Source organism: Diaporthe citri (assembly GCF_014595645.1).
Source record: "Diaporthe citri strain NFHF-8-4 chromosome Unknown scaffold_7, whole genome shotgun sequence".
In the NCBI taxonomy this organism is placed as follows: domain Eukaryota; kingdom Fungi; phylum Ascomycota; class Sordariomycetes; order Diaporthales; family Diaporthaceae; genus Diaporthe; species Diaporthe citri.
Genome location: NW_025064852.1, coordinates 343,277 through 371,213, shown reverse-complemented (window position 1 = coordinate 371,213; position 27,937 = coordinate 343,277). Strand labels below are relative to the sequence as shown.

The window sequence follows — 27,937 nt, the reverse complement described above, 5'->3', positions numbered from 1 at the left end:
GTCTGGATCCTGGCCCTGCCGATTCCCCGTATCATGCAACTCCACGCATCGACGTCCAAGAAACTCGGCATTGTTGGAGTCTTCCTCTTGGTATTCATCGGGCTTGGGGCCTCTATGGCTCGCATGGTCGAGTACATCAAAATTGAGAACGGCGGCTCGCTCTACTTTATCCATCATGATGAGGAAGGTACGAAGCTTTCAAGGTCAAATCAGCAAGTCCGTTGTTTTTGACCAAGGTGCTGACGAGCTCTCACTCACAGAGGCCGTAACTAGCGCGTTCTTCTTCACCATGCTGGAGACAGGTATATCCCTGGTGGCCGCGAACCTCCCGTCTCTGTGGCTGCGCTTCACATCGGTGACGCCGGAGAAAGTCATACGCACGATTCGTAGTGTACTCTCGCTAGAATCGCTTCGCAGTCGCGGCAGCGGGCGCAGTGGCCGCTGATGCGGCCGCGATAATGGCGACAAATTTGGGGCGGCTGCCGTAACAGGGAAGCACGGGATGGTCGCCAGCACGCGGCCGAGCGAATCGTCCGCGAAATTGCATCCTGGACTCGGAGTACCGGCAGGGCTTCCGAATCACGACCTCGAGTCTCGGTGGACAAACTCGTGTGAAGTTCGGAGCGCAGCAAGCGTGAAGCCTCAGGCGCTGGAACTGGGAGTATACAGGTGAGGATATTGCTAAAGGCCTGTTATTGGCGATTTTGGGGACGGCACAAATTTGGATGAGGGATAATTAGTACCTTGCTACGTAGCAGCTGACCTATTTGATTTCCGAGTTTGGTGGTGCTTAGGCAAACCAGTGTCATTGCTTCTATCGGCTGGATTCGCGAGACCGATCTTGAACACTCACCTGGAATAAGTTTTCCGTTGTTGCTGGGGGAATTCTTTAAGTTTCCACGGTGCCTAAATGATAGATGGGGCACAAAAGAAGCGGCGCAAAGCATTGCTTGGCAAGGTTGGGGAATGGGATCTTGCGATATCCCCGGAGCCTAGTCAGGCCGTCCGGGGAGTCGCCCTGGACTATATGCAAATCATGAATGAGTCGTCCAGAGAAAGCCGGAAATCCGGGTAGTGAGCTAGTTCTTTACGTCAGCAAAGACTATGCTATCAAGATTGTTGTCATTGAGACTGAGCGACGCTGATGTGAACTGGGCGTGTTCGAGAAGAGTTGGACAAACCTCGCCATCTTCCAGGTCCTGTTGCGGAAATGCAGTGTCCCCAAGGATCAGGACTGTCCAGCCATCCCGTAAGCAGCCAACGAGATCTTAAAGAGAAACAAAAAAGACTCTAATAGATTACGGAAATTCAGACGAGACGAAGAGTTCTGGCCTCCCATGAGAATCCAGACTCTGGAGTCCACAATTTCTCTTCTTCACACTCCAGATACGCAACACCCAATCTCTTAAAACACTGCCGGTCATCTTCCCAACCACACTCCTGTAAGACAAGGGCGCCATGGTGAGCTCTCGCCTGCCACGTGCAGGAAGTAAGAAGAAGCAAGTAGACATTGGCCTGGACGATCACATCATCCGGGAATGGTTCCCCTTGGTCTGGCCTTGAATGCCACCACGTATCCCCAGCCCGGATCTTGTCATTGGATTCGCCCTGTTCCGTCACAGCGCTGACGCGACCGCTGACGTCGATCCATGCTCCCACTACCGCCGAGAATGAGTCGGGCGGATCGTACTGGCAGAAGACGGACAAGATGCAGGCTCTTGCTGTATGACGGCTTTCTTCCTCCCAGGGAGCCTTATCTTCGTCGAAAGGAGCCGTGTAAACCACAGGTCCGTCCAAAGACGCCCAGCTCCACGAGGGTGCGTTTCTTTTGCCATACAGGCGGTCTGGCTCCCCGAAGGGCGTGCGCTCCCACAGTAGCGAGCGTGGCATGTCTTCGAGCCACAGGCCGGCAAGGTAAGTATGGCCTGCGGCTTGAGCATAACGGGCGGCAAGCCCAGCGATTGCAGGCATCACGTCTTTCTCGTGTGTGACCTCGCGCTGCGAGTACTCGGCTACGACCGCCTCCCACGGTAGACTTAACCCGAAAGCCCCTGAGCCTCTTGGGGGCACTGGCGTTGTCATATGTCTGCGGTTTATTTCATTAGCGTAACCAACGAAACAGTCCCACAGTGTCATGCTATCAATATGCAGCACCCTTGGCGAGAGCATCCATTCCTGAAAGGTCCAGCCGCGCTGTAACCAGCGCTTCCTCGAATAACTTGGATGTATCCAATAGTTGACGATGTGGGATTCCAGGAACCAGGGGCCAGCACGAAATATTTGACCTTTCTGAAGCATCCAGAGACTACCTTTCAAATCCGAATCGTTTTCCTTGTATGTGATGATGGAGTATGGGTTCTGCTCCTGGTACCCCTTGCGCCGCTCCGCTAAGAAGCTCTGTGAAGATTCTTCGCAAATTGGGACTGATATCGTTAATGCAGACCTGCTGTAGACGTCACACATCTTAGATGCTTCCCGTGACCAGTCTGACATATTGTCTTGCACGATACACAGTCTGTCAACCCAAAGGAATCGAAAGCCGAGCTTAAAGCACATGTGTACAGCGTCGACAACCGTATGCGGTAGGTCGCGAAACGGGATGCCCTGGAGCTGCCTCTGCAGATTCTCACGAGTAGTTTGACCAATTTGTGTCTCCGAGTTGCCCCAGCAGTAAGAGAGGCATGCATATATCCCATGCATCTTTCCTTGGGTTTCAACCAGGCGCACACCTTTTTCCTCGTCGCCCGGATCCAATAATTCCAGTACTCTGCTCGGCAACGGTTGCGGACGATTGGCACTGGACTTTTTGCAAGATTCATGCTCCGTTTCGCACGTATGCCTCCAGCGGTTTACGAGACCGATGTGGGCTTCTGACAGGAGATCATTGGAAGGGCGGTGTTCTAACTCGGGATCAAGTGAGTCGCCTACGGCGTGTCAGAAAGACATGATTGACTTCGTTATTTCTTCGCAAGAATGGGACATACCGGAGCTGCTGAACAAATGGCATTTCAAATTCGTCGATGAAGAGGTTGTTTGAACCCATGCTTCGTGCATACCATAGCGCTTGCCGTCGCGTGGACCAAACTCTTTGGAATAGAATTGTATGATAACCCTTCCGTGGCCATGAACATCCAGATCAGCTGGATTAGAGAGTCCTTCTCGCCTGGCGAATTCTGCAAGTTCCGTGGCTGTCATGACGCCGTCATTCGACTGCGCAACTGGTGCTGTTGAGTCTGGCTGTGTAGAATCCGGGGCTGGTGGAGATTCATCGTCATCTTGGTACATCGGCAAGTAATCTGGCATCAACTTGCAAAGCCCACACCCTGCTTCCGCAGATGCGACAACAAGCCCGACATTCGCATAGTGTATATATGTATAGATGTAGCGTTCCGGGGAGAACGGAGCATCATCTGGTGCTCGTTCTAAGATATATCCGCGCGGACTGTTCATATCTCCAATTCCCTGACAAACATCGCAGACCAATGATTGGGCCGGTAGAGAGCTCGAAGCGCCGGTATTTCCCATAGTGTTGCCGAGCTGGCCTTGAATGATCGGCCGGAGGCGTCTGATGGGCGTTGGTGCTGATCACGAGAACGCTAGGAGCCAAGAGTGTGATGGCTTCACAGTTGGTGTCACGTGAGGGAGCTGCGTCAAGAATGGCACGCTGGTATCCAGTACTCTCGGTAGAATCGCACGCAACATTGGTAAGAACTTCAGAGAGGACAGGTGAGTTTGGGGAGGGGGGCGATGGGCATAGTAACATAGCGAAAGCGGAATTGTAATGGAGAGCGGGGGAATCGAGACTGCTCTTTCAGGGGTGGGGCTGCACTTTCAATTGGGCCACGACTTGACTGTTGGTGCCTACATAAGTCTGCAACTTGGCCAGGTCCCACTGCAAGGAGTCTTCTTACACAAGGCCCACATGTGCACCTGTGAGGCTTCAGAGCCAAAATCCATTTCAATCGAGTGCAATTATTTTCTGCATTTCACTATGAATTTCAGTCCATGAAGTTTACTTCTTTATGGGGACAGGGCAACCTCGAGCTTTAGACAAGCACCGGCCATCCAGTTGACCACGAGATCTGGTTGAAGCCAAACAGGTACTGCGAATCCGCCAGTCCAACCCGGGTGTCAGCTGCCAAGGAGCGCCCAAGTTAGCATGCACGTTCTACAGCGTCTTAAAACACACGCGCCACTATCTTTAGAAAACTCACCATAATGATAATAAAGCACAGTACCACTGTAAGCAGTATCAACCAAGACCCCCTGCCCGCCAGGACCATACACATTCCCATGGCTCTCGAGGACCTTGGTGCCGCCGCCGGCCGTGCAGCTCTTCCCGCTGGCGTCAGTGTATGGCCCGTTGACGTTGGAGCTCCGGCACACGCGGATCGAGTACTCCTCTCCCGGCGCGGGCTTGGTGTTCTGGTAGCCGCAGCAGATGCCCGCGCTGAAGAAGAGGTAGTAGTACGGCGAGCGGTAGTAGACGAAGGGCCCCTCCATCGCGTGGCTGCCCGTGGAGTTGTAGGCGATCTGCGTGGCTGAGGCTGCGACCGAGGAAGGCGGGTTCTTCATCTTGGCTTGGTAGACTTTGGGGGAGTATCGTCAGTGCTAACCCTAATCCTGCTAGAGATTGGAGAGGAGGTCGTCGGAAAGCTTCTTACTGTCGGCCCAGAAGGACCCAAAATTCAGGTAGTAGCTCCCGTCCGTGGCCTGGATCAGGGCCGGGTCGATGGCGTTGTACGGCTTGGACGAGGTGCTTGCAACACCTGTCGCGCCGTGGTCTGTCCAGGAGCCGGCCTCCATTGTCGTGGAGGTGGCATAGCCGATTGCCGAGCTCTGGGAGCCGAAGACGCTGACCGCGTAGTAGAGGTAGTAAGTGCTGCCGACGAGGTGGACTGACGGAGCCTAAGCGAACTTGTAAGCAACCAGTATCACAAGAGGATAGCATCATTCTTCTTCCGTCTCATTTGGGATTTCTCAGGAGTAAATATAGACGTATAAACATACCCAAAGATCGTCCTTCCCAGCAAGGTTAATAGAGCTCCCAGCCGGGATGGCAGCGCCCTGGTAGGTCCACGACCCAGTCAGGCTGCTCGCGCTCCATATCCCGATCTTGCTGCCCGTCTCGAAGCGGAAGTACTTCCCGTCCGCCCTCTTGACGACAGACGGGTCATGGGACCAGCACGACGAGCCGGTGCAGGCGATCGGGTTCGGGTAGGCGGCGGCGGCGGGGACGGCCGCGAGGGTGGCCAGGAGAGCCGCCGTCAGGCCCCGGAGGACTCGGCCGAGAAACATGGTGCGTGCGTGCGTGCTGCTGCTGCTGCTGCTGCTGAGGTGGGTTGCTGTCGATCGCGGTTCGCTCCGTGGGACGGACTAGGACATGTCATGCGTGCACAGCATGGGGATGATCGACGGCTTGGCCTCCATTATAAACACTTTGTGGCATGACACCTTTAATCGCTGGACACGAGCGCACGTTGTGCGAGCGCAATCCGGGCAGTGCCTTCCGACGAACCCAACTCTCCGCCTCCTCGTGTTGTCGATTGGTGGGATTTGGACTCCAAGTTTGTCCCCCCCTATTCCGCTGACTTGGGATGAACGCCAAGGACCGGGGTGGGAACCCGCCTCGCTGCAGCCACTCAGGTACCGGAGCGTCGCCGATTCTGGTAATATTAAGGGCACATGATTCAGGAACCGGAGGCAGGGCAGTCCGTGGGGGGTGTTTTCCTCTCCCAAAGTGGTGCCTCGATGGTGACATTTCAGGGAGAAGTGCCGTGGCCCGTCGCGGCGGCGTGTGGTCTCTCCAGTTTCCCCACACCCGCTCAGGACCGCCCTAAGAGGCGCCCGAATCGGTTACTTTCCGAGCCATATTGCAGGGTCGAGGAACCAGGGCCTGGCCTAAGCGAGGTAGTGTTTGGGATACTCATGTGACTGGAAATCCGGGAGTGCAACCCTGGGTGCCGAGAGGAAAGGCTTGTTTTTCCGACGACTGGTCTAGGCTACATGATTGGCATCTGCGATAAGCGGCGAGACTAGAGATAGGAAAAGGGGAAACTGTTCGCTTTAAGTTTCACAAAGATTAAAAAGTGTTCATACACTCCCGCATGATGCTGTGTCATCGAGACAAAAGTAACTTCAAGCTAGGCCAGAGACGCATTTAGCAAGGTTTGACGTATTCGTGATTGGAAACCCATCTGGCTCTGGAGCGGAATCCACGGAGCATTGAACCGCTACAGTCATGGACGGGCCGGACGTAGAAGCGAAGAGAAAACGAAACACGGTTATAAACTCCAAGACTCAATTGCTGGGAAATGGTCTAGTAGTCGAGCACAACACAAATCTGGTGGTCAAGATTAAAGCAAGCATAGGCGGCCCATCTTAAGCCATGGAAACAGACCCTTCAAAATACTTTATCATACATTCATAACAATCATAGCTAATCGCTGATCTGGGTATCGACATCTAAACACACGCTGCACATCTCGCTGCCAGTACCGTCTCAACAGCCGCACATGTAGCAAACAATTGCACACAAACTCGCACCATTTCCCGGCACCACCAAAAGCCCCTGAGGCTCAGCACGTCCTTATCGCAGACTAGAGATCTGATCCTGCCCTCACGTTGCTACCGGCAGCCAGTGAACGTTGCCTGCTTCTCAAGTAGCTCCAACGCCATATTAAATCTCCCAGAGGTTGTTATTCCCTCGCCCCGAGCACGCCATTGGAAACCAGCGCATTAGCGCCCTTCCCCGGTTGCAATCGTGATTCCTTCAATTCGGAAGAGTATCTGCCGGCGGCGGCACCATGGAATATCTGCCCTTGCCATTCATCGCAGCAGCAGCATTTCGTCGTCCGCCACTAACGCCAACGAAGCCACCTGCGCCATTACCGCGGTGCTGGCCGTTCTCAAACAAGTTAATCTCCGACAGCATAGCACAAGCCGCCACGACCCTGAAGCTCTGCATGTCCTCGTACCTGCTCTCCCGGGGTCTTGCGTTGTCCTCGCAGCCGGCGTGCACGCACGCAAGACACAGGTGCAGGTTGTCGAATTGGGTCTGGTAGCCGGTCAGGGGCGCGACCTCCGGGTCGTGGCTGACCTTGCGCATCTGGCCCGTGATCCAGGACGCGATGCGGTCCATTTCGTCCTTGAGCTTGATGCTGCTGTCGCGCTGCCGGTGCGTCTGTACCCCGGACTTGTTGAGAATGTTACCAATGAACACCTCCAGCTCCGTTAGCGGCTTGGTTGGGTGCGCTGAGTACTGGCCCATCGCGGCGGACACCGCCTCCTCGTACCACCCGCGGATCTCGCGCGCCGTTTCGAGCCGGCCCACCCAGCCGCGTGGCTCCTCGACGATGGCCTCATAGCGCGGGCGGGTCTTGATGAAGAAATCGTCCCAGAAGGATGAACCGCCTGCGGCTGGTACTTTGGATCTGACGTCCTCGTGCCAGATCTTTTGCTCATCTATGGCGCGGTACAGGTGGCCAAGGAGCTTCTCAGATTTGTAGTAGACGTGGCGCTGGCGGTTGTACTGGTCCTCTTCGTCGTCGGCGGCTGGCTCTATGATGTAGTCATCAAGCTCAATGGTAGATTTATCCACGACACGGGATTCCGGACCTGGTGCCAGACTGCATGATGATTAGAACAATACCTGATCTGGTCGCGATGACAACAAGTGTTGCAAAGAGGCGACGACAGAAGTCCAGTTAAGAAAATGGAAAATTTGGGCGCGGGGGGACAAGGAGGTGGAAACTGAGGCCCTAGCCTTGACAGAATGAGGGCATGGGAGCAGATGCGAGATAGGGGCAGCGTGATAGTAAAACTCACAAATCAGGCCTGTACTTATTTGCACGAGGCAACTCCATCAAGTTCACGCCAACGCCAGTTTTGGAAAAGTCGACAGCTGTTGAGTGCAGCTCGGCTAGCTTCGTGCAGTCGGGGTGAAGGGTGCCCTCGTCCTTCTGGTCCGCCAGGATCATGTGCCGCGTTGCGATGACACCGAGGTGGTCCAACTTCATGAAGTCAATGAAGAAATCCGCCATGTCCTCAGTGGTAACCTCGCGACCAAGGTCTACCGGTGCAACGCGCGGGTAATCTGCGGGGCTGAACGTTTGCTGAGGCATGACTTCTTCATCCCAGATGACGTTGAAGATGTCGCCGTCCAGGTCGCCGCCTGACAACTGCGACGGGAGGTCACGCTGACCGTGTCGGCTGAAAATAATCACGTTCGACAATTGTCGAAGTGGGTTTCCCGGAGGAGGTATCACGTTGAACGGAAGTTGGATATCGCCCGGGTGCAGAGCTGGGGACCTGGTGACGATCACGGGCCCGGGGCCAGGGGGCTCGTCGAAGCGATCACCCTTCGTGCCATAGGTGACATAGACCTCGTTCTCCTTGAGGAATCCGGTCTCATCCATGATCCCGAACAGGGTAATTCCTTTCCGCACAGGGATCCTCGCCTTGTGCTTCAGGAGGCGCAGTTCACGGAGCACCATGGCCTCTACTACAGATCGAAGGAACTTGTCCTTGCGGTAGTCGACGCCCATGTTCTCGCACAGTGAGATCATGCGGTGGAGTCGCATGGTTTCACCGACATTCTGATGCTTCAGGAACTTGGCCACATTGTACGCATCTGCTGTGACCGCCCGAAGCCTCGATAGTTCCACGTTCTGCATGCGGAAAAACCAAATGCTCGTGCATCCCATATCCTCCAGAATCTTGATCATCTGCCGGTTTAGGACTAGAGGAATTGGTTTGGAAGCCATGTCGCATATCTCGAGGTTAGGCTTGTCGTTGCTCTCAAACTTCGTCATGGACGGTCTGATGTGTATCACGGACCCCGTCAAGCTGGGGTCTAGAGCAAGCATGCCCTTTGAACCTTTGAATCGAACTTGAAAAGCTGTTGGTGCGGACTTCTTCTGAGGTATAACATCCCAGATGTTATAAACCACTGGCCAAGACAGGGTCCCGACACCATCACTGAAAACCCGACCATTCCGTTGTACATCTGGCATTAAGCGGACAGTAACGCCCAAGTCATCCAGTGACACAAAATAGGGCGTTTCGGAGAAAGCCTGGCCGATGCGAGCGGCACACCGTGCTGGCGAACGAATGCTCCTGAAGTGACCCAAGTCGCCGATGACGTCGAAGGGGTATTGTGGTCTACCATTGTCGAGGAAAGGAGCCATGAACTGTTGATAGCACTAATTAATATAATACACGAAAGCAGAAGGAAAGTGAAACATAAGCAGCACGTGGCGGAAAGTAGACTGTAATCTTGAGAGGTGACAGGAGTGAAAGGAAGTTGAGAGAGGAAACAGCGTACCCATGCGGAGTGTGAACGCAAAGAAGAGTGGGAGAATCCCAGAAATTTGTATTCCCGACCAGCAATTAGGACACCCTTCCGGAACACTTCTCTGTATCTGTCGTATACGTTGTCATTGCTGACCTTGGGGTTGAAATACAAGTCCTCGCCGTTCTCATCGCAGAACTGGACCCGCAGGAAGTACTCGTGATGGTTCGGGTATTTGCGGAGGATTCGGTTCTTTGCTTCGAGTTCGGGTCCGTGTAGTGTGATTCGAGTCGGCGTGACAGTGACTCTGTGGACCAACGCCAGGTTTTGAGTTGGGGCCATGAGTCCTTGCCGAAACACTTCGTTACTGGCCATCTTGTCCTCGACTTCGCGGAGATAGTCCACGATTGCGTGAACCTCGAACATTGATGGATCACCATGAGGCTTTGGCCACGGGGTGTCCTTCATCAGCTTTTTAATAGCGCCAACCGAGATTGCCCGCTTGCCAGCCATCTGGTCTTCAAGAAAGACCCTACGCAGTAGCTTGGCCAGTGCTAGAACTGTTCCCGGGTGGTAATAGGCATTGAAAGCCAGAGCCTGTAGCTGGAACAAGATGCTGAAAGGCAGTTGGTCTGGCTGGAAATCGATCATAAGCTCCTCCATCAGCTTGCTCATTGCCACGGAAGAGGGTCCAAGATGCAGGGGAGGTGTCCTTTGGGTGAGCAAGTCATAGAAAACGGCGGGTACAACGTCGTGGTTCCTGAGTGACCAGAGCTTCTGGCGAAGGTTATCTCCAGTAACACGCAGCTGGTACACGAGACATTGGCCAACCACTTTGGCGTGCTGGTCGTCGAGGGCGGTCAGACGTGTTCGTGTCGGCCCAGAGTTCCCAAACCGGCCACCAGCCGCAATAGTGAGCTGCCTCATCAAGCTGTCTAGCTCGGAGAGGTCCTGGAAGAACGAGGGCTCTTCAGTGACGGTCAACGTGAGAGTATGCTGGAAGCTGCAGACAAGATCTTGGACAGTCTCGAGAGGGATCTTGATCACGCGATGGCTTTCAAGTTTGATGAGCAGAATCTGGTTGGTAAACTTCGCAACGCCCATGTCCTGGAACTCGACCTCGGGGATGTAGACAAGCTCTTCGCCGACAAAGGCCGTGTGCCCACAGCTGATTGAGGTGACTTCGAAAACCACGGGGCCTTTGGCGGTCTCGGTTCGGCGAGTTGGGTTGGCCTTCTCCGCAGCAGCATGCCTCAAGCCTCGTAGGGTAATTTCGTTGGGCTCTCCGGGAACGGCGTTGGGGTCGATCCTTTGCTTGTTGTTGCTCTTGGAGCAAAATATTTCGCAGCCCATGAGTTGCAGCCTGGCTCTTCGCTGCACACGCCTCGCAGGTCTATGGTTGCGAAAGCCATTGATCGGGGGACCATTGGCTGGCTGGGCCGTCGGCGGTAGAATCTGCTCGCCGTATTGGCGCAGGAATGCTTGGGCCTTGTTGACGTCGAGAAAGGTCAGATTGGCCCACTTCTGTCTCCGAAACTTGTCACAGCTGAAGGTGTGCTCTTCAATGCCCAAAGAATCCATGAATGGCTGGAGCCTCTTCTTCACGGCGTCGTCGGACAGATGCTCGGGCCAACCGTGTGTGTGGACCTCCATGTCGCCTGCCTACCTGGTAGGTACCCCAAGAGTAGCGTCGCGGTAGGAGCGCTAATGGCCGATGAGCGCTGAAAGCAGGCTACTTCGCGCAGTCGAGTCGTCTGTGATTCAGAGGGTCAGTCCATTGAAGGTAGGGCTGGCAGGTCAATCGGTGGCCGTTCAGATTCGCTGGAAGATGGGCAGGGCGAGGCGATGGTGATTCCTGGTCGAACAGGCAAAGGATATCGATGTGAAAGTATGAGCTGTCAACACTGTCCTCTGATTTGGATTTAGGGACCTTGCCACGACTTGACCGGCCCAAGTGGGAGGAATGACAACGAACGAAGGTGAGGTTGAGGCTGAAGAGTCGACGGGGTGAAACCGGAGGCCGAGCCCTGAAGCTGCTGTGGTGGGGGTTGGGACGGATTGGAAGCTTCAGCTGGAGCTTGAGCTTGAGCTTGGGGAAGCTCTTTTGGGGGGGCGGGGGGCGAGGGGGACGTTCCTTCCCCGCAGTTCAAGCCAGAGTCCTACCGGGCAGACAGGCACAGCCAACCGTTCGGTTTGGAAGGAGCAAAGTGAGGTCAACTGTCAGCGGTGCAGGATTCCCTAGATCATGACCATCTGAGGACTGCTCAGACAGACCCATATCTTGTGCGGCAACACCTGCCTTATTTATACCTCTTGCCTTAAAAGACGGGGGAAGGCGCCTGAAAACCCATCCAGTGCTGTAAGACTTTACAGGGAGATTCAGAATTTAGGACTCATTGCGCAAGATGACGGCATACGGGTACGGGCGGCTGCGTGAAGGTCATTGAGTCACCAAGGAGAAGAATAAAAGGGTCGTCTACTGCCCGGTCACGGCACACCGTAGACCTCGCCTCTGCCAGGGCTTGGAGAGTTGCAGTTATTTTGGAGTCATTACCCAGACTGCGAGGCTGTCTGCACGTACTGGGCAAGTTGCTTTGAGGCACGGGAGCCGGCCTTTCTCATCAGGGTACTCGTGGACTCCCACGATCATGGAGAATGGATTCCATCTACCTGCATAGACAGACCTCCACTCGTCGAATTCTTCTGTAATTCGTCACGGCATCCTGACGGCTCTTCACCTTGCCCTGCCTCTTCCGGTCCTGTTGTATCGTCCGTTACATAATTGCACTGCCAACCAGCTGTCCTAACAAGGATGTGCTTGATTGGTCAGAGAACAGCGGATCCCCATATGTATGGCTTTGAAAACACACACCGGACACCTGCTCAGAGCAGCGTCGAGCAGTGTGGGTGAAAAGTCCAACAGCCACTATCTGATTGTGCGGCCAGGTTGGCGAAACTCTGATAGACACTGTTAAGTCGCCGCACTCCGTTTGCACAGCACGGCACATGAACTGCAACAGGATGTGCGAGAGCCGAGCAAAGGCACAAATTTGTTGGTCTCATTGAAATCACGACAGTCTCCGGCACTCTGGCTTTCGCTACAACAAGTCCCTTAACATCAAGATGGGCAGATCGAGTGGAAAGCGTCAAAAGCAGTCCCGACATCGTCACATCGATCCCCTGATTAGTACAAGAAGAGAAGATGGCTTGTGGCAAAGCATCGAAAAAGATGAAGCAGAGTTGGCATCGCATTTCGAAGACCATGCTATCATATCTGTCAACGGAAAGTCGGCGAAGGCAGAGGAGGGACGGATGCCTGACCAAGACATAACCTGCCATCATGACCAGCCTCGAGACATCGCGATTGCTAGAAGCAAAGCAAGGATTCCGGACGTGCCTTCGACTCCAGATATCAAACCCGTCAAGACAGAGAGCCCATCAGCAAGCTATCAATCTCCAACACCACCAACCAGGGCAGACCTCACAGCCAGAATGCTGAACGGTCCCTGCCCACACCCAAGTCTTCCCACGCCAATCCGTCCTTTTCCGGATTCGTCTCAATCTGTACCACCGAGCCCAACGCCGCCTCAGGCAGCGACCAGAAAGCGCAGAGGTAGACCGACGAAGTCACGCAATGCCCCAAACTGGAACAAACGCCGCCGTGTTCGCTTCTCCGATCCTATCCTTCCCGACCCAGATTCCGAGCCGGAACCTCGCGACACGCACGTCTTCGTCCGCGTGCTCAAGATCATAGTTACCATCGAGACGCCTAGTCCACCCCAGCGGGAGGAATTGGTGTGGAACAATCGCGCCAAGGGTTGGAGGCTGGCCGGCGAGAGGAGCGAGCGGAACATTGAGGATATTTCTGAGTTGTTTGACGATCTCACGGAGCATGGCGCGCTCCTGAGGGTTGTCCTTGCCCCAACAGTGGGAAGAGGAGCACGGGAGCCGGTCGAGATGGGCTGGAATGGGGCGGGATGTTGTTTTCAAGGCTCCAACCAGGACCTCGGGACCTTGTCGGTCGCTTTGGGCGAGATGAAAGACATGGTGAAGGATCCGTGGGCGAGACAGTTTGTTGGATACGTGCTGCTTTGACTGGCTGTCATTTCTTGGCAAATTGTACCAGACTCATGTGGTACCCTATGCTACTGGTAATCCTCGTCCCCTTGGCTGCTACTCATGCCTAGAAGCAGACTCCATCCAAAATACCCACACGATATTTTTAGCCATTCCAAAGCAGTGTTCGTTAGTGATAGGATCTTTTGGTCTCTACTTATTCAGCCACCATCCTTCTCCGTGAGCCGAGCAGCAAGCATGGCGTCCCGAACAGCCCCGGAGATCGACCCCCTGATGCCTCCCTTCTCCAAATCCAGAATTGCTCCAATCGTGGTAGGACCCGGGTACGCACATATCGTCTCCCGTACTTCCGACGGCCTTTTCCAGCCCTTGCCCTTACGCAGCAAGTTCAAAAAGCTCGGCACCGCGAGCGCGGCCATGGCCTCCGCCTGGGGACGGGGGAGCCCGCCCGCGACGGCGCCGTCGACGATGGCATCGCAGAAGAGCGCCATGAATGCTGGCGAACCATGGCATATCACCGAGGCGACTTCCATCTGGGACTCGGCGATGAATATGGTGCATCCGATGCTTTTGAAGAATGATTCGACCACCTTCTGCGTTGCGTTTCCTGCGTCTGATGCCGGGGAGGCGCTGAGAAGTGTTACTGATGCCCCACACATGCAGGCGGCCGCCCCGCTCGGAGCTGCGCGGAGGATACTGCATTCCCCGTTTGCTGCGGCAGTGGGCCCGCTCGGCTAGAGCGCGGTTGTCATCTGGGCGATGGTGGCGCCGGCGACCAGGCTGATGAGGTATTTTCCTTTCAGGGCATCTGTCATGCCTGGCCCCTTCAGGATGGCCTCTGCCGTACCTTCTGGGGATGCGAGGATGACGATTTCAGATCTGTTCGCGACTTGGGAGTTCTGGTTGTGCAAGACCTCGAGGCTGATGGAGCCATTTGTGCCTGGATCGGCGGCAATGGCCTGTCGCAGCTCCTGTGCAGACTTTTCCGATGGTACGCTGGCGATGTACGTGGCCTTTGCCCACGAGTTTGAATCTTGCGGATTTAAGATGGATTTCCGTATGATCCCTTTCAAAATGGCCTGGCCCAGGTCTCCTATAACAATAAAGCAAAGGTTGAGTAAGCTAAACTGTTTGACGTGTTCAGAATCTGCCTTATTTACGCTTACCACAGTCTATGAAGCCCACCGTTCGGTCCCGTGGAGGAGGAATAAAGTCCGAGCCGGAAGCCATGTTGACACGAATAGACGAGTGATTGTAGTATTGCAGAGCTAGGAAAGTGGATAGAAGTTTCTACTGCTCGGTCCTGACTTTGTTAGGTGTGAAAAATGTCCTTGGGTGATCCAATGTTTTGAAGCTTGCAGTGGGTTTGCCTGCCATTGCGTCGCTCCTGACATGTGATGGATCCCAACACGCTCCTGCATTATTGAGTTGTTGGCTGGACGAAGGCAACCCGGAAGCCTGACGGAAGCTCATCCTCATTTCATACAAGGAATACAGACGGCGCGGCTGAGCCGGCCTCCGCAGGCGCTGCCTGTAATGAGAACGGATTTTCGCACCCGTAAAAACAGAGGGTACACCCGTATATCACTCATGCTACAGCTGCAGCTAATTAGAGCATATCACCAGGCCAATTTACACACCCACACACAGTAACACACCCAACACTTCTACACCCAACACCTACATACCTAACACTTACACACCTAATTCATATAAACTAGGTGTATAGGTATCAGGTGTGTGAATTGAGTGTGTCAATTAGGTGTAGAAATTGGGTGTGGGTGTTGGTTTAGTGCTGGCGATGTATGGGTGTACCGTCTGTTTTTGCGGGTGCAGATATCCGTTCTCTTCAATAAAGTGTCACAACACTGGCTCAGAACAGTGATCAGGGCCTAAAGTGTATGTCCCCCGCACCACCCGCACATCATAGCGTGCCCCCCAAGCCAGACAAGGGGTTTTTGGCAGTTGCCGCGCGGTATCGCGCCGCTAAATCTGCTCACCGTCTTCGTATCATCTCCCTAAGTCCTTGGCTCCCGCATTCACACAGCGAGTCTCCGGGGAAATGCGACGAATGAGGCGATAACAGTGACAAGGACCCTGGCCGTGCTTTGCAGATCCCCAGCTAGGAAATTTGAGAGGCCGGGCCGCACCTGCGTGCAGGTACAAAACTCGCATGCTGCTTGCCATGCCGGCAGCGACACGGCTCCTCTGAAGTCCGTTGTCCCCTTCCACGATGATTTCCCTAGAATTGTTTGCGTTTGCGGGGGCTGCCGCCGCTTTGCAGCCTCTTCCCCCTGTGCAATGGATAAGCAGCAATGCGTCCTCGACCGGATTCTCTATCCAAGAAGCCCCGAAGAAAATCTACGTCGCCAGCAATTTCGCAGATCACACCGACACGGAGGGTCTGACGCTCATACCGCCGTCGGCATACGAGTTCGCAGAGACCTTCCGCCAGGACCTCTCCCAACTCTTTGGCGACGAATGGACAATCGAGCAGGTCGACGAATTCCCTGACTCGGGCATCTTCCTGGGGCAATCTAGGGGAGACGCAAGCCAATTGAAGTACGAAAATGGAGTCCAGACAGAGGAAGGCTACGAGCTGGAAGTATCGGCCGGGAGCGTCTTCGTTGGCGGGACAGGCGCTCGTGGTATGTTTTGGGGAACACGAACGCTGCTGCAGGAGCTTCTGGTTGCCAATGGGACAGCCTTGGCCCCAGGCCGGACAACTGATGCCCCCGCGTATGCGACACGAGGGTGGATGCTCGACGCTGGCCGGAAATGGTACACGGCCGGCTTCCTCAAGGAATTGTGCACCTACGCGTCGTTTTTCAAAATGTCCGAGTTCCATTACCACTCGAGCGACAACTACCCGTTGAACAGAGGACACAATGAAACATGGCATGAAATCTATTCTCATTTCTCGCTATTTCCGGAGAATCCAGAGCTCCACGGGATCATCGAGCGCCAAAATGAGACCCTCTCAAGGGAGGAGTTTGAGGACTTCCAGAAGCATTGTGCGCAGCGCGGTGTCACGGTGATTCCAGAGATAGAGGCCCCAGGCCATGCTTTGGCCATCACAAAGTGGAAGCCTGAACTTGCGTTGACAAAGAAGGATCTTCTCAATTTGACACACCCTGATACGGTGCCCACTGTCAAAGCCATCTGGGAGGAGTTTCTGCCTTGGTTCCAGACCAAAGACGTACATGTCGGAGCTGACGAATACGACGCTGATCTCGCCGGTGACTACATCACGTTCGTGAATGAGATGAAGGACTGGGTCAACGAGACCTCTGGGAAGCGTATCCGTATCTGGGGCACCCACGAGCCGTCGGAAAACCTCACCGTCTCCGACGACATCATCATCCAGCACTGGCAGTACGGGCAATCCGACCCTGTCCAGCTCCAAAATGACGGGTACGAGCTGATCAAATCGAACGACTGGTGGGCTTACATGAGTCTCAAGAACGACCACATGCCCATCCTCCCAGCCCCCTACCCGCAATTCTACAGCGTCACACGTACGATGAATTTCGCAGACGTTCCCGGCTGGCAGTGGGACCCGCGGCTTTTCAACCAGGTCAACACCACCGAGCAGCTCGAACCCGGGGCGAGTGGGAACAGAGGTGCGATCCTCGCCGCCTGGAGCGACAGCGGCCCAGACGCCACGACGCAGCTCGAAGCGTACTACGCCATGCGCGACGGCATACCCGTGGTAGCAGCTCGAGCCTGGTCCGGTGCACGCGGGCTAAACATCTCCGCCGAGGACCTGCCCTCCACCCTCGCGCTTCTCACGTCAAAGGCACCGGGGCAGAACCTCGACAGGCGGCTTCCCGGACCACAGAACCCATCTGCAGACTCACCGCTCATTTCATGGTCGCGCCAGTCATCAGACGCAGCCAGCGTGAGCCTGGACCAAGGCTCGTGCGGCCCGCCGTACACACTCACCCTCAGAGCCTCCTCGGCCTTCTCACTCACGGGCCCCGACACCTCGCTCAGCGTCGAGAGCGTCACGTCAAACGACACCGAGACCACCACCACCACCACCACCACGACGCTCGTCTTCAAGACCGCAGACAACTGGCCCTACCCGCTGCGCTCGACGTCCGAGTCCGACGGCCACGACCCCGCGCACCCGGGCCGCATCTGGACCAACGCGTCGGGCTCCACGCACGGGCCCGTCCCGGTCGCCCTGCCCGCCGAGATCCGCGTCGAGACCGACGTCGTGAATGGGAGCCGGGTGTGGGTGGACGGCGAGTTCAGGGGCCGGTTCGAGGTGTTTGTTTTTGGCGGGAGGAACACGCTGTTTAGTTGGAGCCAGATGGCGTTGGTTGCGCCGTTGGGGGCCGTCGAGGGTGGGTTGGATGGGCTGGTTTTGGAGGCTGGCACTGGAGGCACGGGGGGGAACCAGACGGGTTCTTCAACCATCAATGGCACCGACAGGATGGGTCAGGGTTCTGGATGGACTTTCTTGGCGATGGTAGGAGGTATTATGGCGCTCGTGTTGTGAGGCTCATGGCGAGCAAGGGCTGGGAATACAGCCAATCATTCGTTGCGTTCGTCGTCATGTCGTGGATTTGGCGGATTGGCCTGATGCCATGTCCAATTGCCCACAGCCCTCCTCTTCCATACACAAACCCTTGGTCTCCTCTAGTCAAGCCAGCTTCCGCTCGCCACACAACGGAGCATCTTCATCTCACTCTCCCCAACACCACTCTCCCACCGCGGAAACTGCTGCCGACTCCAGGTGGAAATCCTGGCGACTTTACCGGACGCAATACAACCCGTGAGCTCAAATCCATCAACCACCCCAGCATTAGGCCCCTTACACCCAAGGATAGGCTCTACGTGTACCGCATCGCCGATAAGGAATATGCCTTTTTTTACATGGGCGCTTAGAGATCTGGCAGTTTCACTAATCCAACACGCATAAGCCACTATAGGACTCTATCCTACCTAGTCTTCTCCGCGTCAAAGGTGTCCTTAAAGGGGGGCTCAAGATCAAATAGCGCGCTGATCTCGGCAAAGAAGTCGTCTAGGATTCTCGTGGCTTCTCCATTAGAACGATCCGGGCTGTGGAGCGGGTCGTCGGGGCGGGCAGCGCACGACTATGTCCAGCTCGAATCCACAAAGTCGTCCGTCCGCTCGTTGGGGGATATGTTCATCAAGCTATTCTTCAGCTTGGTCTCTAATACGTTCGACGTCTTCATATTGCCCTTGCAGCAATAGATGCTGTAGTGCGACTCAAGATTCGCGAGACTGTTGGAATGACGATGTCGCCTTTGAAGCAGCCACCTTTCGTTTCGCTCCCGCCTCTCCCTGCTCCATCCTCGACATCGATGTCATGAGCCATTTGATGATGGCATTGAAGTTCTTGTCAATTCAATTGATGGGACACCACTCATATTATGGCCGGAATTCCGATGCTAAGAAGGCAATGCACTTACTTTGAGACATTCAGCGCTGTTCACGATTACCCGATCGAGAACGAGACCGGATCGAAGACCTATCGACCAACCGAGTCAGGCCGATTCTACCTCACTTTAAAAAAGTGCCGTGGAAGTGATTTGATTAATGGGATTGGTCAATTCGTTTATTGCGGAAAGGGCATGTTCATTCAGCTGGAAAATATAAGAAACCCACCTTCTGTTGAAGAAGGAGGACTGCAGTGTTCGAAAGAAGCCATCACCGGCACAAACCCCCTGTCTTACCACCTGTGTTATCCCATAACGACACCTCATCCAACTCACGCCCAATACTATGCACTACCTTACATTCCACGGACCAAAGCTCATGCCATATCGACTCAGTGAATAGTCACATTCAATGCCGCCTGGACCTGATCAATGCGATTAATCAGCCCCAACGCATCCTTGCCCCCGTTGAAGCCTTTCGACTGGATCACCAAAACCCCCAGCACGTACCCATTCAAGTCAACGACAGGAGCCCCCGAGTCCCCCGCGTCAGCGAACTTGCCCGACATCGGGTAGCCGTTACTGTCGCACCTCTCGACGGCAAAAAGAGGTGGCTCGAGTAGGACCCGTCGATGTCGAGCGGCAGGTTGACGCGGCCGTAGGTCAGGCCGGTGGCCATGCCAAACTTCTTCACCGTCATCCCCACGGCCGCGAGGTTGGTGCCCCGCACCGCCCGGGCGGACCTGTCGGCCCCCTGGAACAGCCCCGGCGCAACCGAGGTCTGCGACTTTGAGTCGAGCTGGAATCAGCGCGCAGTCCAGGAGCGGCCATTGCTTGTCCTTGCCCCACATGCAACTCCGCCGGATCACCTTTCCCTCCTCGCCCGTCGCCGCCGCGCCGTCGTTGTTGAACACCCAGGCGAAGTCGGTCTTGTCCTCGGCGAAGTTGTGGTAGGTGGCGACGAAGCAGAACCCCGTGGGCTCGGCGGTGTCAACCTGCACGCCGAGGGTCCCCATGTTCTGTTTGGACGGGCAGTAGCTTGTTCCGGACCCATGGACGACGTTCTTCTTGGGTATTGTTTCATGTAGTCAGCAGACCGGAAAAGGCCAATCTGATCCGCCGACGCCAACGCCCGTCCGCAGCCGACGCCAGTGCCCATCTATAACCGATGACCAGTTACCTTGCCCCATTGCTTCCCCAGACAAGGCCCCAGATCTCCATGCAGTACCCCGTGGGGAAGTGCTTGGCTTCTCACATGCAGTTGCACTCTTTAGCTAGTCCGCAAGGAGTAAGTTTGCACGGTTGAGTACGCTCACTTGATGATTTGGATTTCTACCACGCTTGTAGATATTTTCGGCCGCGGTGCGGAGGACACTCAAGCTATCCTACAAGAGCTTGAAATATAAATATTAGGCTCTCTTTGTCGACAGAATGCAAAGTTGAATTTGCGGTGTCGGTTTCCATGCAGTGTTCGAACACCAGGTTCATCGGCACAATTTCAAAATATGATGACTTCCACTTCGGCCCATGTGCGAACATCTATCGAGAAGGTCGAAGAGGGCGCCACCGAGCATGTCGAAAATCAAGATGGTGACAAGAATACGGAAAAACACGACAGATTCGGCAGTGTTGCGAAGACTGACCCCAAGGAGATCGAATTGGTGAGGAAGCTTGATCTGTATTTGATGGTATGTAAGGACTTTCCAACGCCAGATGTGGTGACATGCTGTTGACTGTGTCTCAGCCGATTCTGTAGCTCATGTACTTCCTGAATTTCCTCTGCTGGAACGCTATTGTGAATGGCAAATTGAACAATTTACAATTGGAACTGCAAATGAACGGAACAGAATATAACACTTGTGTTAGCATATTCTTCGTCGGGTGAGCGCAAGTGATAGATCTACCTAGATTCGCCCGTGAGGCTAATCCCAGACTCTCAAGATATCTCCTCGGAACGGTCCCATCTAACATCCTTGTCACTCGTCTGCGGCCGGCCTGGTATCTATCTGGCTGGATGATGGCTTGGGCGGTGGTGTCTACGTTGACTTGCGTCGTGAAAAACTATCATGGCATGTTGGCCTCCAGGTCAGTACCGGCTCTAAATGACGCTACATTACCCTGTCCTAACCTTTCTTTAAAGAATCATTCTTGGCTTCACCAAGGCACCGTACTACTCTGGCGCTTGTTACCTTGTGAGCTTGTTTTATACAAGAAAAGAGGTTGCAACGCGTCTAGCTGTGTTCTACACCGGCAATTTGTTGGCAAGCTCATTTTCCGGCTTGATCGCAGCTGGTGTCTTTGTTGGCCGTGATGACAAGCACGGGCTTTCTGGGTGGAGATGGCTTTTCCTGATACAAGGCGTGGTTACTTGTAAGTGCAGGCCGGAGGAAATCCTACTCTGAGTTATGTTGAAGGCTCTCGGATTATTCCTTGCAGTTGCCGTCGCCCTCCTCGCCTGGTTCATATTGCCAAACAAGCCACTCGACACTCCGTGGCTAAATTCCACAGAAAAGCAACTTGCCGACTTCCGTGTCTCTCGTGATACCACTGAGAAGCGTATTGCTGGCAAAACATGGACCGGAGGTCTGAAGGAGGCTTGCTTGGACTACTTAAGTACCGGACTTGGATATTTGCTCTCATGGGAAACCTACACTTGTCCGCCAACAATTTCAAAAATTACATGCCCACAGCCGTCAAGTCCCTGGGATTCAATGACACAATCTCCTTGGTCCTCACATGTCCTCCATACCTCTTCGGTGCTTTCACATCAATCGCTGTCTCGTGGTCTTCGGGCCACTTCAACGAAAGGACCTGGCACATTGCAATTTCTAAGGCCGTCGCCATTCTCGGTTTCGCCGTTGCAACGGGGACGACGAACATTGGTGCACGCTACTTTGCCATGTTCATCTTCGTGAGCGCCACATACGGCGTCAATAATATCAATCTCTCGTGGACCTCTTCTGCACTTGGCCAGACGGATGAAAAGAAGGCCGCGGCTATCTCCATCGTCAATATGCTTGGTAATCTCTCCTTTGTATATACACCTTACCTCTGGAACGACGAGGATTCCCCGTTGTTTCGCCCGCCAACGATCGCAAGTATTGGCTTCTCTTTTGGGGTCGCTTTGACCGCGTGGCTGATGAAGTGGATACTCGTGACGCAGAACACGAGGATCAGGGAGACCGATAACGAGGCTGTCAATTTTTATGCCTACTAGAAGGCTTTTTTGATTAAAGACATCCGGGGCCGAGGCACGGCCTAGCGGTGGATTTCTGTGATAAGTGGATCCTCAACACACCTGGATGCCTGCCTGAGAGCAGGATCCAGCTCCCGGTGGCTTTATCTATTTCGTTATCTAAGAAATTCATCATTGGTTTGATTACATGCACCTCTTCCCACTTTGTCTTCCGTCTACCCGCAACAGTTGTCTTTTTCAGCGCTGTTCTTTCAGTGGTGTAAATGTCAATTTCGTCCAAGGTCTCGGAATCCTTGCCACTCGCCACGAAATCAACCGGGGTGCTTCGGGCTCGACTAATGCGAAGTCATAGTTGAGTAGGAGTTGCGCCACGACAACCTTCATAAAGGCAGACGCGTAGTATCTTCCCGGGCTACACATAAAGGCTGCGTTAGCTGGGATTCCCTTGACCATTCACCAGAAAAGCAAGAGTAAGGAAAAAAGAGAGAAAAAAGAGGAAGGTGAAAATCGGCGAGTAGTGACGACTTACCAAGCCATGCGCCCTGTGCCCCACATCAGCCACGTGTGGTCGACATCTGTGAGCATCGAGGGCTTGGGCTGCTGGACTCCCGGTGCAGATGACACCGGTGCCGGCTTTTCGCTATCGCCGCTCGTGGGAAGCAGCGCAGGATCAACGAATCGGAATCCTGAGAAGGAGTTTGGGGATGGGTAGTACTCTGGGTTGGTGTTGATGGCGCCCGAGGGCGCACACGCCCAGTCTCCAACGGCCAGCCGTGTGCCATCGCCAAGAGTGAAAGGCTGTAGCGCACATCGACGAACGCTCACTGTCTCGTGGTCAGCCTCCGAGGCGGGGGACTCCCTGGCTCTTTCAACAACAGCAGCTTTGAGGATGACGTACTGGATTCCACGGGAGTGAGACGAGCAGACTCCTTTATGAAACTGTCTAGTAGCGGGAGACCACGACCGGTGCGTTCGAACTCGGAATAGGATGCTTTGAGCTCATTTCGAAGCGGCTCTATGTACTCAGGATGCAGACATAGGTCGTGGATGACATAGACAATGGTCTGAAATGTTGAACAGACGATTTGTTAGCAGAACAAATTTTCAGCAGTGGTGCCGGGGAACAAGGCGGTGAGAGTGACTTGCCGTTGAGAGGATATGGACGCTTCCAAACCAAATAGCCATCAGCTCGTAGATGACGCGCTCTGCTGACCAGGGGTCCTGCTTTGGCGCCGTCTCGATGATCCACTGGATACAGTCGGCCTATTGTGGACGGAGGCAAGTCAGTTTGGGTTGACAGCGACGGCTTGAATGATTGGATCGAGCATTTCCACTTGGAAAGTGAGCAGTAGTGGGAATCCTTGCACTCACACGTTTTGGAAAGGTACGGCCAAGTTGCTTCAGTTCATTTTCTTTGATTCTTTGCTCTGTCGCTGGGATCAAGCTCGTGAAGAAGGTCTTGTGGGAGTTCAGGCAGCGACTCAGAGTACCACCAACATACGGAGCAAGGCATTTCGGTAGTAATTTGACGATTTCCGCATTGAGCAGAGTCTCTTCGACGTATCCAAGGGCCGATGTCATGAACTTGTCATCTTTGACTGTGGAAAATCGGCGTTAGCCAAGTGGAATTTCAAGACAGGAGTCTATCAGCCCATATTAGAGTACTCACTCAGGTCTTCACCAAAAAGAGATCGCGCGTTCAGGAGCACTGCCAGATTCATCATCATGGGGTACAAAGAAGATATAATCGTGCCATCATCTACACGAATACAGTCAGCATAGATCCTTGCTGTGCCATGTCCATCACCTGCCAGTAATTAGTAGGGACGAAGTGAATACTTACCGTTGACTGGTTGTTTTCCTGAGAGCAACTGTGCCCATCTTGTGCGAGTGAGCACTCGCAGATCGGGGAGTAGTTGGGGGAGATTGTTGGTCAGCAGCGTTCGCAGCGTTCGCACAAAGCCAACACCTTCAACTCCACGCCGGTCAAACCAGTTGAAACCGTTCATAGTATAGAGTGGTTGGAGCATCTAAGGTAGGACATCAAAATCACATCCAGATTCAGGCGTTCAGAAACACTCACATGTTTCGCGGCACCGTTCAGGGACAGTACAGCGTCCGGAGCACTGTCCAGCTCCTTGATTTGTTCCTTCGAGGACACAAAGACCATGCGTCCATCGGGTGCCAGAACCTCGAAAGAACCGCAGTTTGACTGTTTTCGCAATGTGAGATGGGTTCATTGCTCTTCGAAAGCCACTGGTGGAGCCTCACCTTTTGGAACTCATGTTTGACGATGTCCGGGCCTTTGAAAAGATATGCCCAGGCACGGAAGCGTTTTGAAATGTACCGAATCCCATCTGTGATATATGCATGATTCTGGCGGAGGTTAATAGTTCTGGCGGAATGAAAATAGAAGACTGATTCTCTTACGGGATTCTGCTTTACACTGGTGACTGCTCCAAGAAAGACCAGGCAAACAAAAAGAAGAAGAGTTGATGAGAACGTTGAGTCCTTCATCGAGGAGGGACACCCGAGAATGATTGAAGCCTGAGTCAGCATTGCGTTTATATTTTTCTGATCAATGTACTTCAGCTGTCTTGCGGAGGTAATATAGACAAAACGTGGAGGATTCCGAGACATACTTATGTTGAAGACATTTCGCGTGAGCGTGTCATGATTACTTTGAAGTCACTTCCCGCTCGCATGTTTCCGTTCCGTGAGCACAGGGAGCACTGTACGATCCAGTGCAATGTGGCCGTCGCCCGGCCCCTATGATCCCCATATTTGCATTTGTTTCAGGCTGAATGCCTCCAACAAAGCGACCAGGCAACCTGAGCGCTATCGTGAAAGAAGCCACCAGTGGGGGCCATCACGTTGTGGCAGCCAATAGTAATTATACATCAGCCAGTCCTTACTCAAGTCTAACAGCATCGGCGTCTCGGCAACCAGGTGATGCCGTAGCCGCCGACAAGGACACTGTATTCTGATCTTCTGTCAAACCAGACAGCCTTTCCAGTCCTCGGAGGTCTGACTGTATTAGGCCAACTTCAATTTCCTTTTTCCTGGAACAACAGACGCATGCGTACTTGGCGGCATATCTTCCCAGTAAGTTTGGTTGTTGTACTTGATGTTCGTGAGCTACGCCGCAGCCTTGCCTTGCGGATACGATATCAGTATACAGCTTGTGCCGCTCCCAGGCCTCAACCAACGCATAGCCCCCACCTAGCAGGCCGCATCTAGTAGGTGTCCTCGCAATATGTTACCCCACGGGCCTCAACGATCACCGCAGCCTCAATTATCGCCACTGTGTGCTCTCAAAATAGTCTTGAAGAGATTTCATCATAGTGTGGGTCCGAGACCTCTCCCTGCATCAACTACTAAGCTTGTACCACCGTCATTTCAGGCCCAATGACGACAGGCAGCAGCCAACAGAGAGGCTGGGAAACTTGGCAAGCTTCCTGATAGCTCTTGCGTTTGGGTGACGGACGGTGTTGTGGTGGCCGTGGCCTTGCGCGTGAGCGCCTCATTCAATGCGTTCTCCAAACGAAACCGGCACTTCCAAGTCATCCAGTGCAAACCTTATCGAGAAGAGGATTGGCAAATTCGTGAGTTCAGGACTGCCAAAGATCATTTCTAGTAGTCCCATACAGGCTTGCCCGTTTGCGAAGGTACACCAAATGTGGAGGAGGCCGTGTTTCTCGTTTTCATTGATTGTCATAGAACTATCATCAACCCACCATAGACTCTTCAACCCCATCCATGAAGGCCCATAGACCTTAAGCGTAGATTCAGTAATGCGGCCCGCTAGTTGGCGCCTTTTTCAACCACTTCGCCGACAGGGCCATAAACAGATCTATCCTTGAGCCACACCATCTTGCCAGCACTGTCGAGTTTGGCAACAAAGAAGGTCTCAAACTCTGAGTCCGTTCCCTCGATCTTGAGTGTCCCCGTCATGCGCGCCGCGAGCATGTCGCCATCGCGAAGGAAGTCCCGACTGCCAGTGTTGATGAAAGTGTCAGCTCAGCGTACAGATATTTTGATCAACATGAGGCAGTATTCGACATACACGACAGGCTCATAGTGGCTGCACTTGCCACGCCACTCCTGGATTCTCTTGATATTGTCATCGTACGAGAGACGCTGTCCATCCATAATGTGATGGAAAGTGGGCGTTGTGACGGCCTCGGCGTATTCCTTTGCCTCCTGAGGTGGACCGGTGAGGCTCCACTTCATGGCGCGCTGAAAGCCCTCAATGGTGGATGTATACTCAGACATATTTGCTGCTTGAGCTCGAGAATAGTGAGTGAGTAGAGTTTGCTGTGCTAGCTTGGTCGACTGCAGAGATTTGTGAGGGAAGAGAAGAGGATCCAGGAACCACAATTCAGATCTGCTGGCAGGACAGACGTCACGCGACTGGACGCCGAGATGATGGTTATATGTTGGACGCAGGCTCCATGCCAACCGACCGTCGATCAAAAGTATTCGCCCCCAAACGGCCCGTCATGCCAACTGCGGAAGCCAATGCAAAGGTGAGGCCACTGCACGGCTGGTCCTTCAACCAACGCTCTTACTTGCCGCGTCACTAGATTGGTCCTCAGAAATGCAGGTTGGTCATATTGGACTGATGGTTGTCAAGGCAGATAGATAGTTTCCATCTCCCCACGAGGCTGAGCACGACTAAGCGCGACCTTGCACAACTCACATGAATCGGTGTGTATCACGCAGCCAAGCACGCAACCCGTTGGCGCAGCCAAGGGCCTTAGCCAACTACAATCGATTTGTGAACGCCGATCACGGTCACCGACTACAGCAGGCGAGCGGCGTAGACGCAAGTGATATTGGCTCACCCGCCCGCTCGCAACCGCTTGACGACATACTGTAGAATGGACCGTGACGGGTTGCATCTTGTCGGCCTGGGTAGTATTTTGTCTGCATTGGCACATCTCTCGGCCTGCGGCCCATTCCGTTGCCGCAATTCGGTATGATTCATCATTGGTGCGAGGTATACTCAGGCCACTGATCGTCCCACATTGTGGCCAAATTATCTCAATCCAGCGCTTGGAATAAAACAGAGTCCCTTGCCTCACCAATGCATCTAGCTGGTGTGCCAGGCACCAACCGACAGCTCGATTACAAAGAGAGATTTGGTACGTGCAAGGCCCTTTGGCTCACCCGCCATCCGTCAATGTCCAACATTGAGTTTCACGTCTACCCGTACCTGGGGGCATAATACGGCTCACTCAGACACAAAGCGACCAGAATGCCCAGCGGACAACAAACACTCCAAAACTCATTATTTAATCTTGGTTCGATGAAGGAGAGAAGAGGGTTCCCAGATGGGTCGGAGGATCAGCAACATGTCTTGGGCGGCTACCGAGCATTCCCACGTTCTCACTTGTCTTGATGTGGGTTCTAATTATAACGACAGCCAGCAGGCTTTGTGGATTAGACTTCCATGTCATATTTACCCGCCGTCACAGAAGGCCTTGTCATGTACAGCTACAAAGAATGCACACAGTGCTCTGCCAGGGACTGAAAAGGCAACATGCCCGTACGATGTGATGCAACTCACAGGGGCATGTATGCGGCCTGACATTTGATGCAGGAGACAACCAGCCGGGAAGTGATTGATCTACTCCGTGCCCCTCGTTCGTTTCCCACTTCAATGCTGCGGCACAGGAGAAGGAAGAAAGCGGATGGGATGGGGGAGGTGAGGCCGAGATACTCAATGATGCCGTCTCGTCCTTCGTCCTGTGCAAGCACGGCACATGCAAATGGTGTTGGCGTTTCCCGTCTGTTCTCTTCAGACTTTACGACTTTGCCATAAATGGTTCAAGCCCATCTCTCTCTTGTGTTAATCTTTTTTTTTCTTTGTCTATCTCTACATGCGTCTTGCTCTTCGATCTTTTTTGTCGAATCATCTGATGACCATCATCTTTTGTCATGCCTATCGATCTTTGC

At 53.9% G+C, this 27,937-nt stretch overlaps 13 protein-coding genes across 13 annotated transcripts; 5 read left to right on the top strand and 8 right to left on the bottom strand.

Annotated features, from left to right (window-relative positions):
* Positions 1 to 33: 33 nt before the first annotated feature.
* INS49_013312 (uncharacterized protein) lies at positions 34 to 445 on the top strand (the record flags this gene model as incomplete). The annotated part of the gene is made up of 2 exons (XM_043174011.1): positions 34 to 187; positions 261 to 445. 2 exons carry the CDS (start codon positions 34 to 36, stop codon positions 443 to 445), a joined length of 339 nt encoding a protein of 112 aa, XP_043020956.1.
* Positions 446 to 1,308: 863 nt separating this feature from the next.
* On the bottom strand, positions 1,309 to 2,493 carry INS49_013311 (uncharacterized protein; the record flags this gene model as incomplete). The annotated part of the gene is made up of 1 exon (XM_043174010.1): positions 1,309 to 2,493. The coding sequence occupies one exon, from the start codon at positions 2,491 to 2,493 to the stop codon at positions 1,309 to 1,311; it is 1,185 nt and encodes a 394-aa protein (XP_043020955.1).
* Positions 2,494 to 4,046: 1,553 nt separating this feature from the next.
* INS49_013310 (uncharacterized protein) lies at positions 4,047 to 5,298 on the bottom strand (the record flags this gene model as incomplete). Its single annotated transcript, XM_043174009.1, has 4 exons — positions 4,047 to 4,135; positions 4,215 to 4,589; positions 4,665 to 4,908; positions 5,011 to 5,298. The coding sequence occupies 4 exons, from the start codon at positions 5,296 to 5,298 to the stop codon at positions 4,047 to 4,049; spliced, it is 996 nt and encodes a 331-aa protein (XP_043020954.1).
* Positions 5,299 to 6,772: 1,474 nt separating this feature from the next.
* INS49_013309 (uncharacterized protein) lies at positions 6,773 to 10,945 on the bottom strand (the record flags this gene model as incomplete). Its single annotated transcript, XM_043174008.1, has 3 exons — positions 6,773 to 7,628; positions 7,828 to 9,191; positions 9,326 to 10,945. The coding sequence occupies 3 exons, from the start codon at positions 10,943 to 10,945 to the stop codon at positions 6,773 to 6,775; spliced, it is 3,840 nt and encodes a 1,279-aa protein (XP_043020953.1).
* A 1,839-nt stretch (positions 10,946 to 12,784) lies between these two features.
* INS49_013308 (uncharacterized protein) lies at positions 12,785 to 13,387 on the top strand (the record flags this gene model as incomplete). The annotated part of the gene is made up of 1 exon (XM_043174007.1): positions 12,785 to 13,387. One exon carries the CDS (start codon positions 12,785 to 12,787, stop codon positions 13,385 to 13,387), a length of 603 nt encoding a protein of 200 aa, XP_043020952.1.
* Positions 13,388 to 13,569: 182 nt separating this feature from the next.
* On the bottom strand, positions 13,570 to 14,028 carry INS49_013307 (uncharacterized protein; the record flags this gene model as incomplete). The annotated part of the gene is made up of 1 exon (XM_043174006.1): positions 13,570 to 14,028. One exon carries the CDS (start codon positions 14,026 to 14,028, stop codon positions 13,570 to 13,572), a length of 459 nt encoding a protein of 152 aa, XP_043020951.1.
* Positions 14,029 to 14,103: 75 nt separating this feature from the next.
* On the bottom strand, positions 14,104 to 14,599 carry INS49_013306 (uncharacterized protein; the record flags this gene model as incomplete). Its single annotated transcript, XM_043174005.1, has 2 exons — positions 14,104 to 14,462; positions 14,536 to 14,599. 2 exons carry the CDS (start codon positions 14,597 to 14,599, stop codon positions 14,104 to 14,106), a joined length of 423 nt encoding a protein of 140 aa, XP_043020950.1.
* A 1,003-nt stretch (positions 14,600 to 15,602) lies between these two features.
* Positions 15,603 to 17,876, top strand: INS49_013305 (uncharacterized protein; the record flags this gene model as incomplete). Its single annotated transcript, XM_043174004.1, has 1 exon — positions 15,603 to 17,876. One exon carries the CDS (start codon positions 15,603 to 15,605, stop codon positions 17,874 to 17,876), a length of 2,274 nt encoding a protein of 757 aa, XP_043020949.1.
* Positions 17,877 to 18,318: 442 nt separating this feature from the next.
* Positions 18,319 to 19,796, bottom strand: INS49_013304 (uncharacterized protein; the record flags this gene model as incomplete). The annotated part of the gene is made up of 3 exons (XM_043174003.1): positions 18,319 to 18,401; positions 19,372 to 19,567; positions 19,650 to 19,796. 3 exons carry the CDS (start codon positions 19,794 to 19,796, stop codon positions 18,319 to 18,321), a joined length of 426 nt encoding a protein of 141 aa, XP_043020948.1.
* Positions 19,797 to 20,285: 489 nt separating this feature from the next.
* Positions 20,286 to 20,536, top strand: INS49_013303 (uncharacterized protein; the record flags this gene model as incomplete). The annotated part of the gene is made up of 2 exons (XM_043174002.1): positions 20,286 to 20,468; positions 20,525 to 20,536. The coding sequence occupies 2 exons, from the start codon at positions 20,286 to 20,288 to the stop codon at positions 20,534 to 20,536; spliced, it is 195 nt and encodes a 64-aa protein (XP_043020947.1).
* An 882-nt stretch (positions 20,537 to 21,418) lies between these two features.
* On the top strand, positions 21,419 to 21,997 carry INS49_013302 (uncharacterized protein; the record flags this gene model as incomplete). Its single annotated transcript, XM_043174001.1, has 1 exon — positions 21,419 to 21,997. One exon carries the CDS (start codon positions 21,419 to 21,421, stop codon positions 21,995 to 21,997), a length of 579 nt encoding a protein of 192 aa, XP_043020946.1.
* Positions 21,998 to 22,213: 216 nt separating this feature from the next.
* Positions 22,214 to 24,146, bottom strand: INS49_013301 (uncharacterized protein; the record flags this gene model as incomplete). Its single annotated transcript, XM_043174000.1, has 8 exons — positions 22,214 to 22,388; positions 22,506 to 22,800; positions 22,875 to 23,040; positions 23,141 to 23,239; positions 23,348 to 23,574; positions 23,646 to 23,735; positions 23,820 to 24,006; positions 24,060 to 24,146. The coding sequence occupies 8 exons, from the start codon at positions 24,144 to 24,146 to the stop codon at positions 22,214 to 22,216; spliced, it is 1,326 nt and encodes a 441-aa protein (XP_043020945.1).
* Positions 24,147 to 25,780: 1,634 nt separating this feature from the next.
* INS49_013300 (uncharacterized protein) lies at positions 25,781 to 26,251 on the bottom strand (the record flags this gene model as incomplete). Its single annotated transcript, XM_043173999.1, has 2 exons — positions 25,781 to 25,970; positions 26,043 to 26,251. 2 exons carry the CDS (start codon positions 26,249 to 26,251, stop codon positions 25,781 to 25,783), a joined length of 399 nt encoding a protein of 132 aa, XP_043020944.1.
* Between the last annotated feature and the right edge of the window lie 1,686 nt (positions 26,252 to 27,937).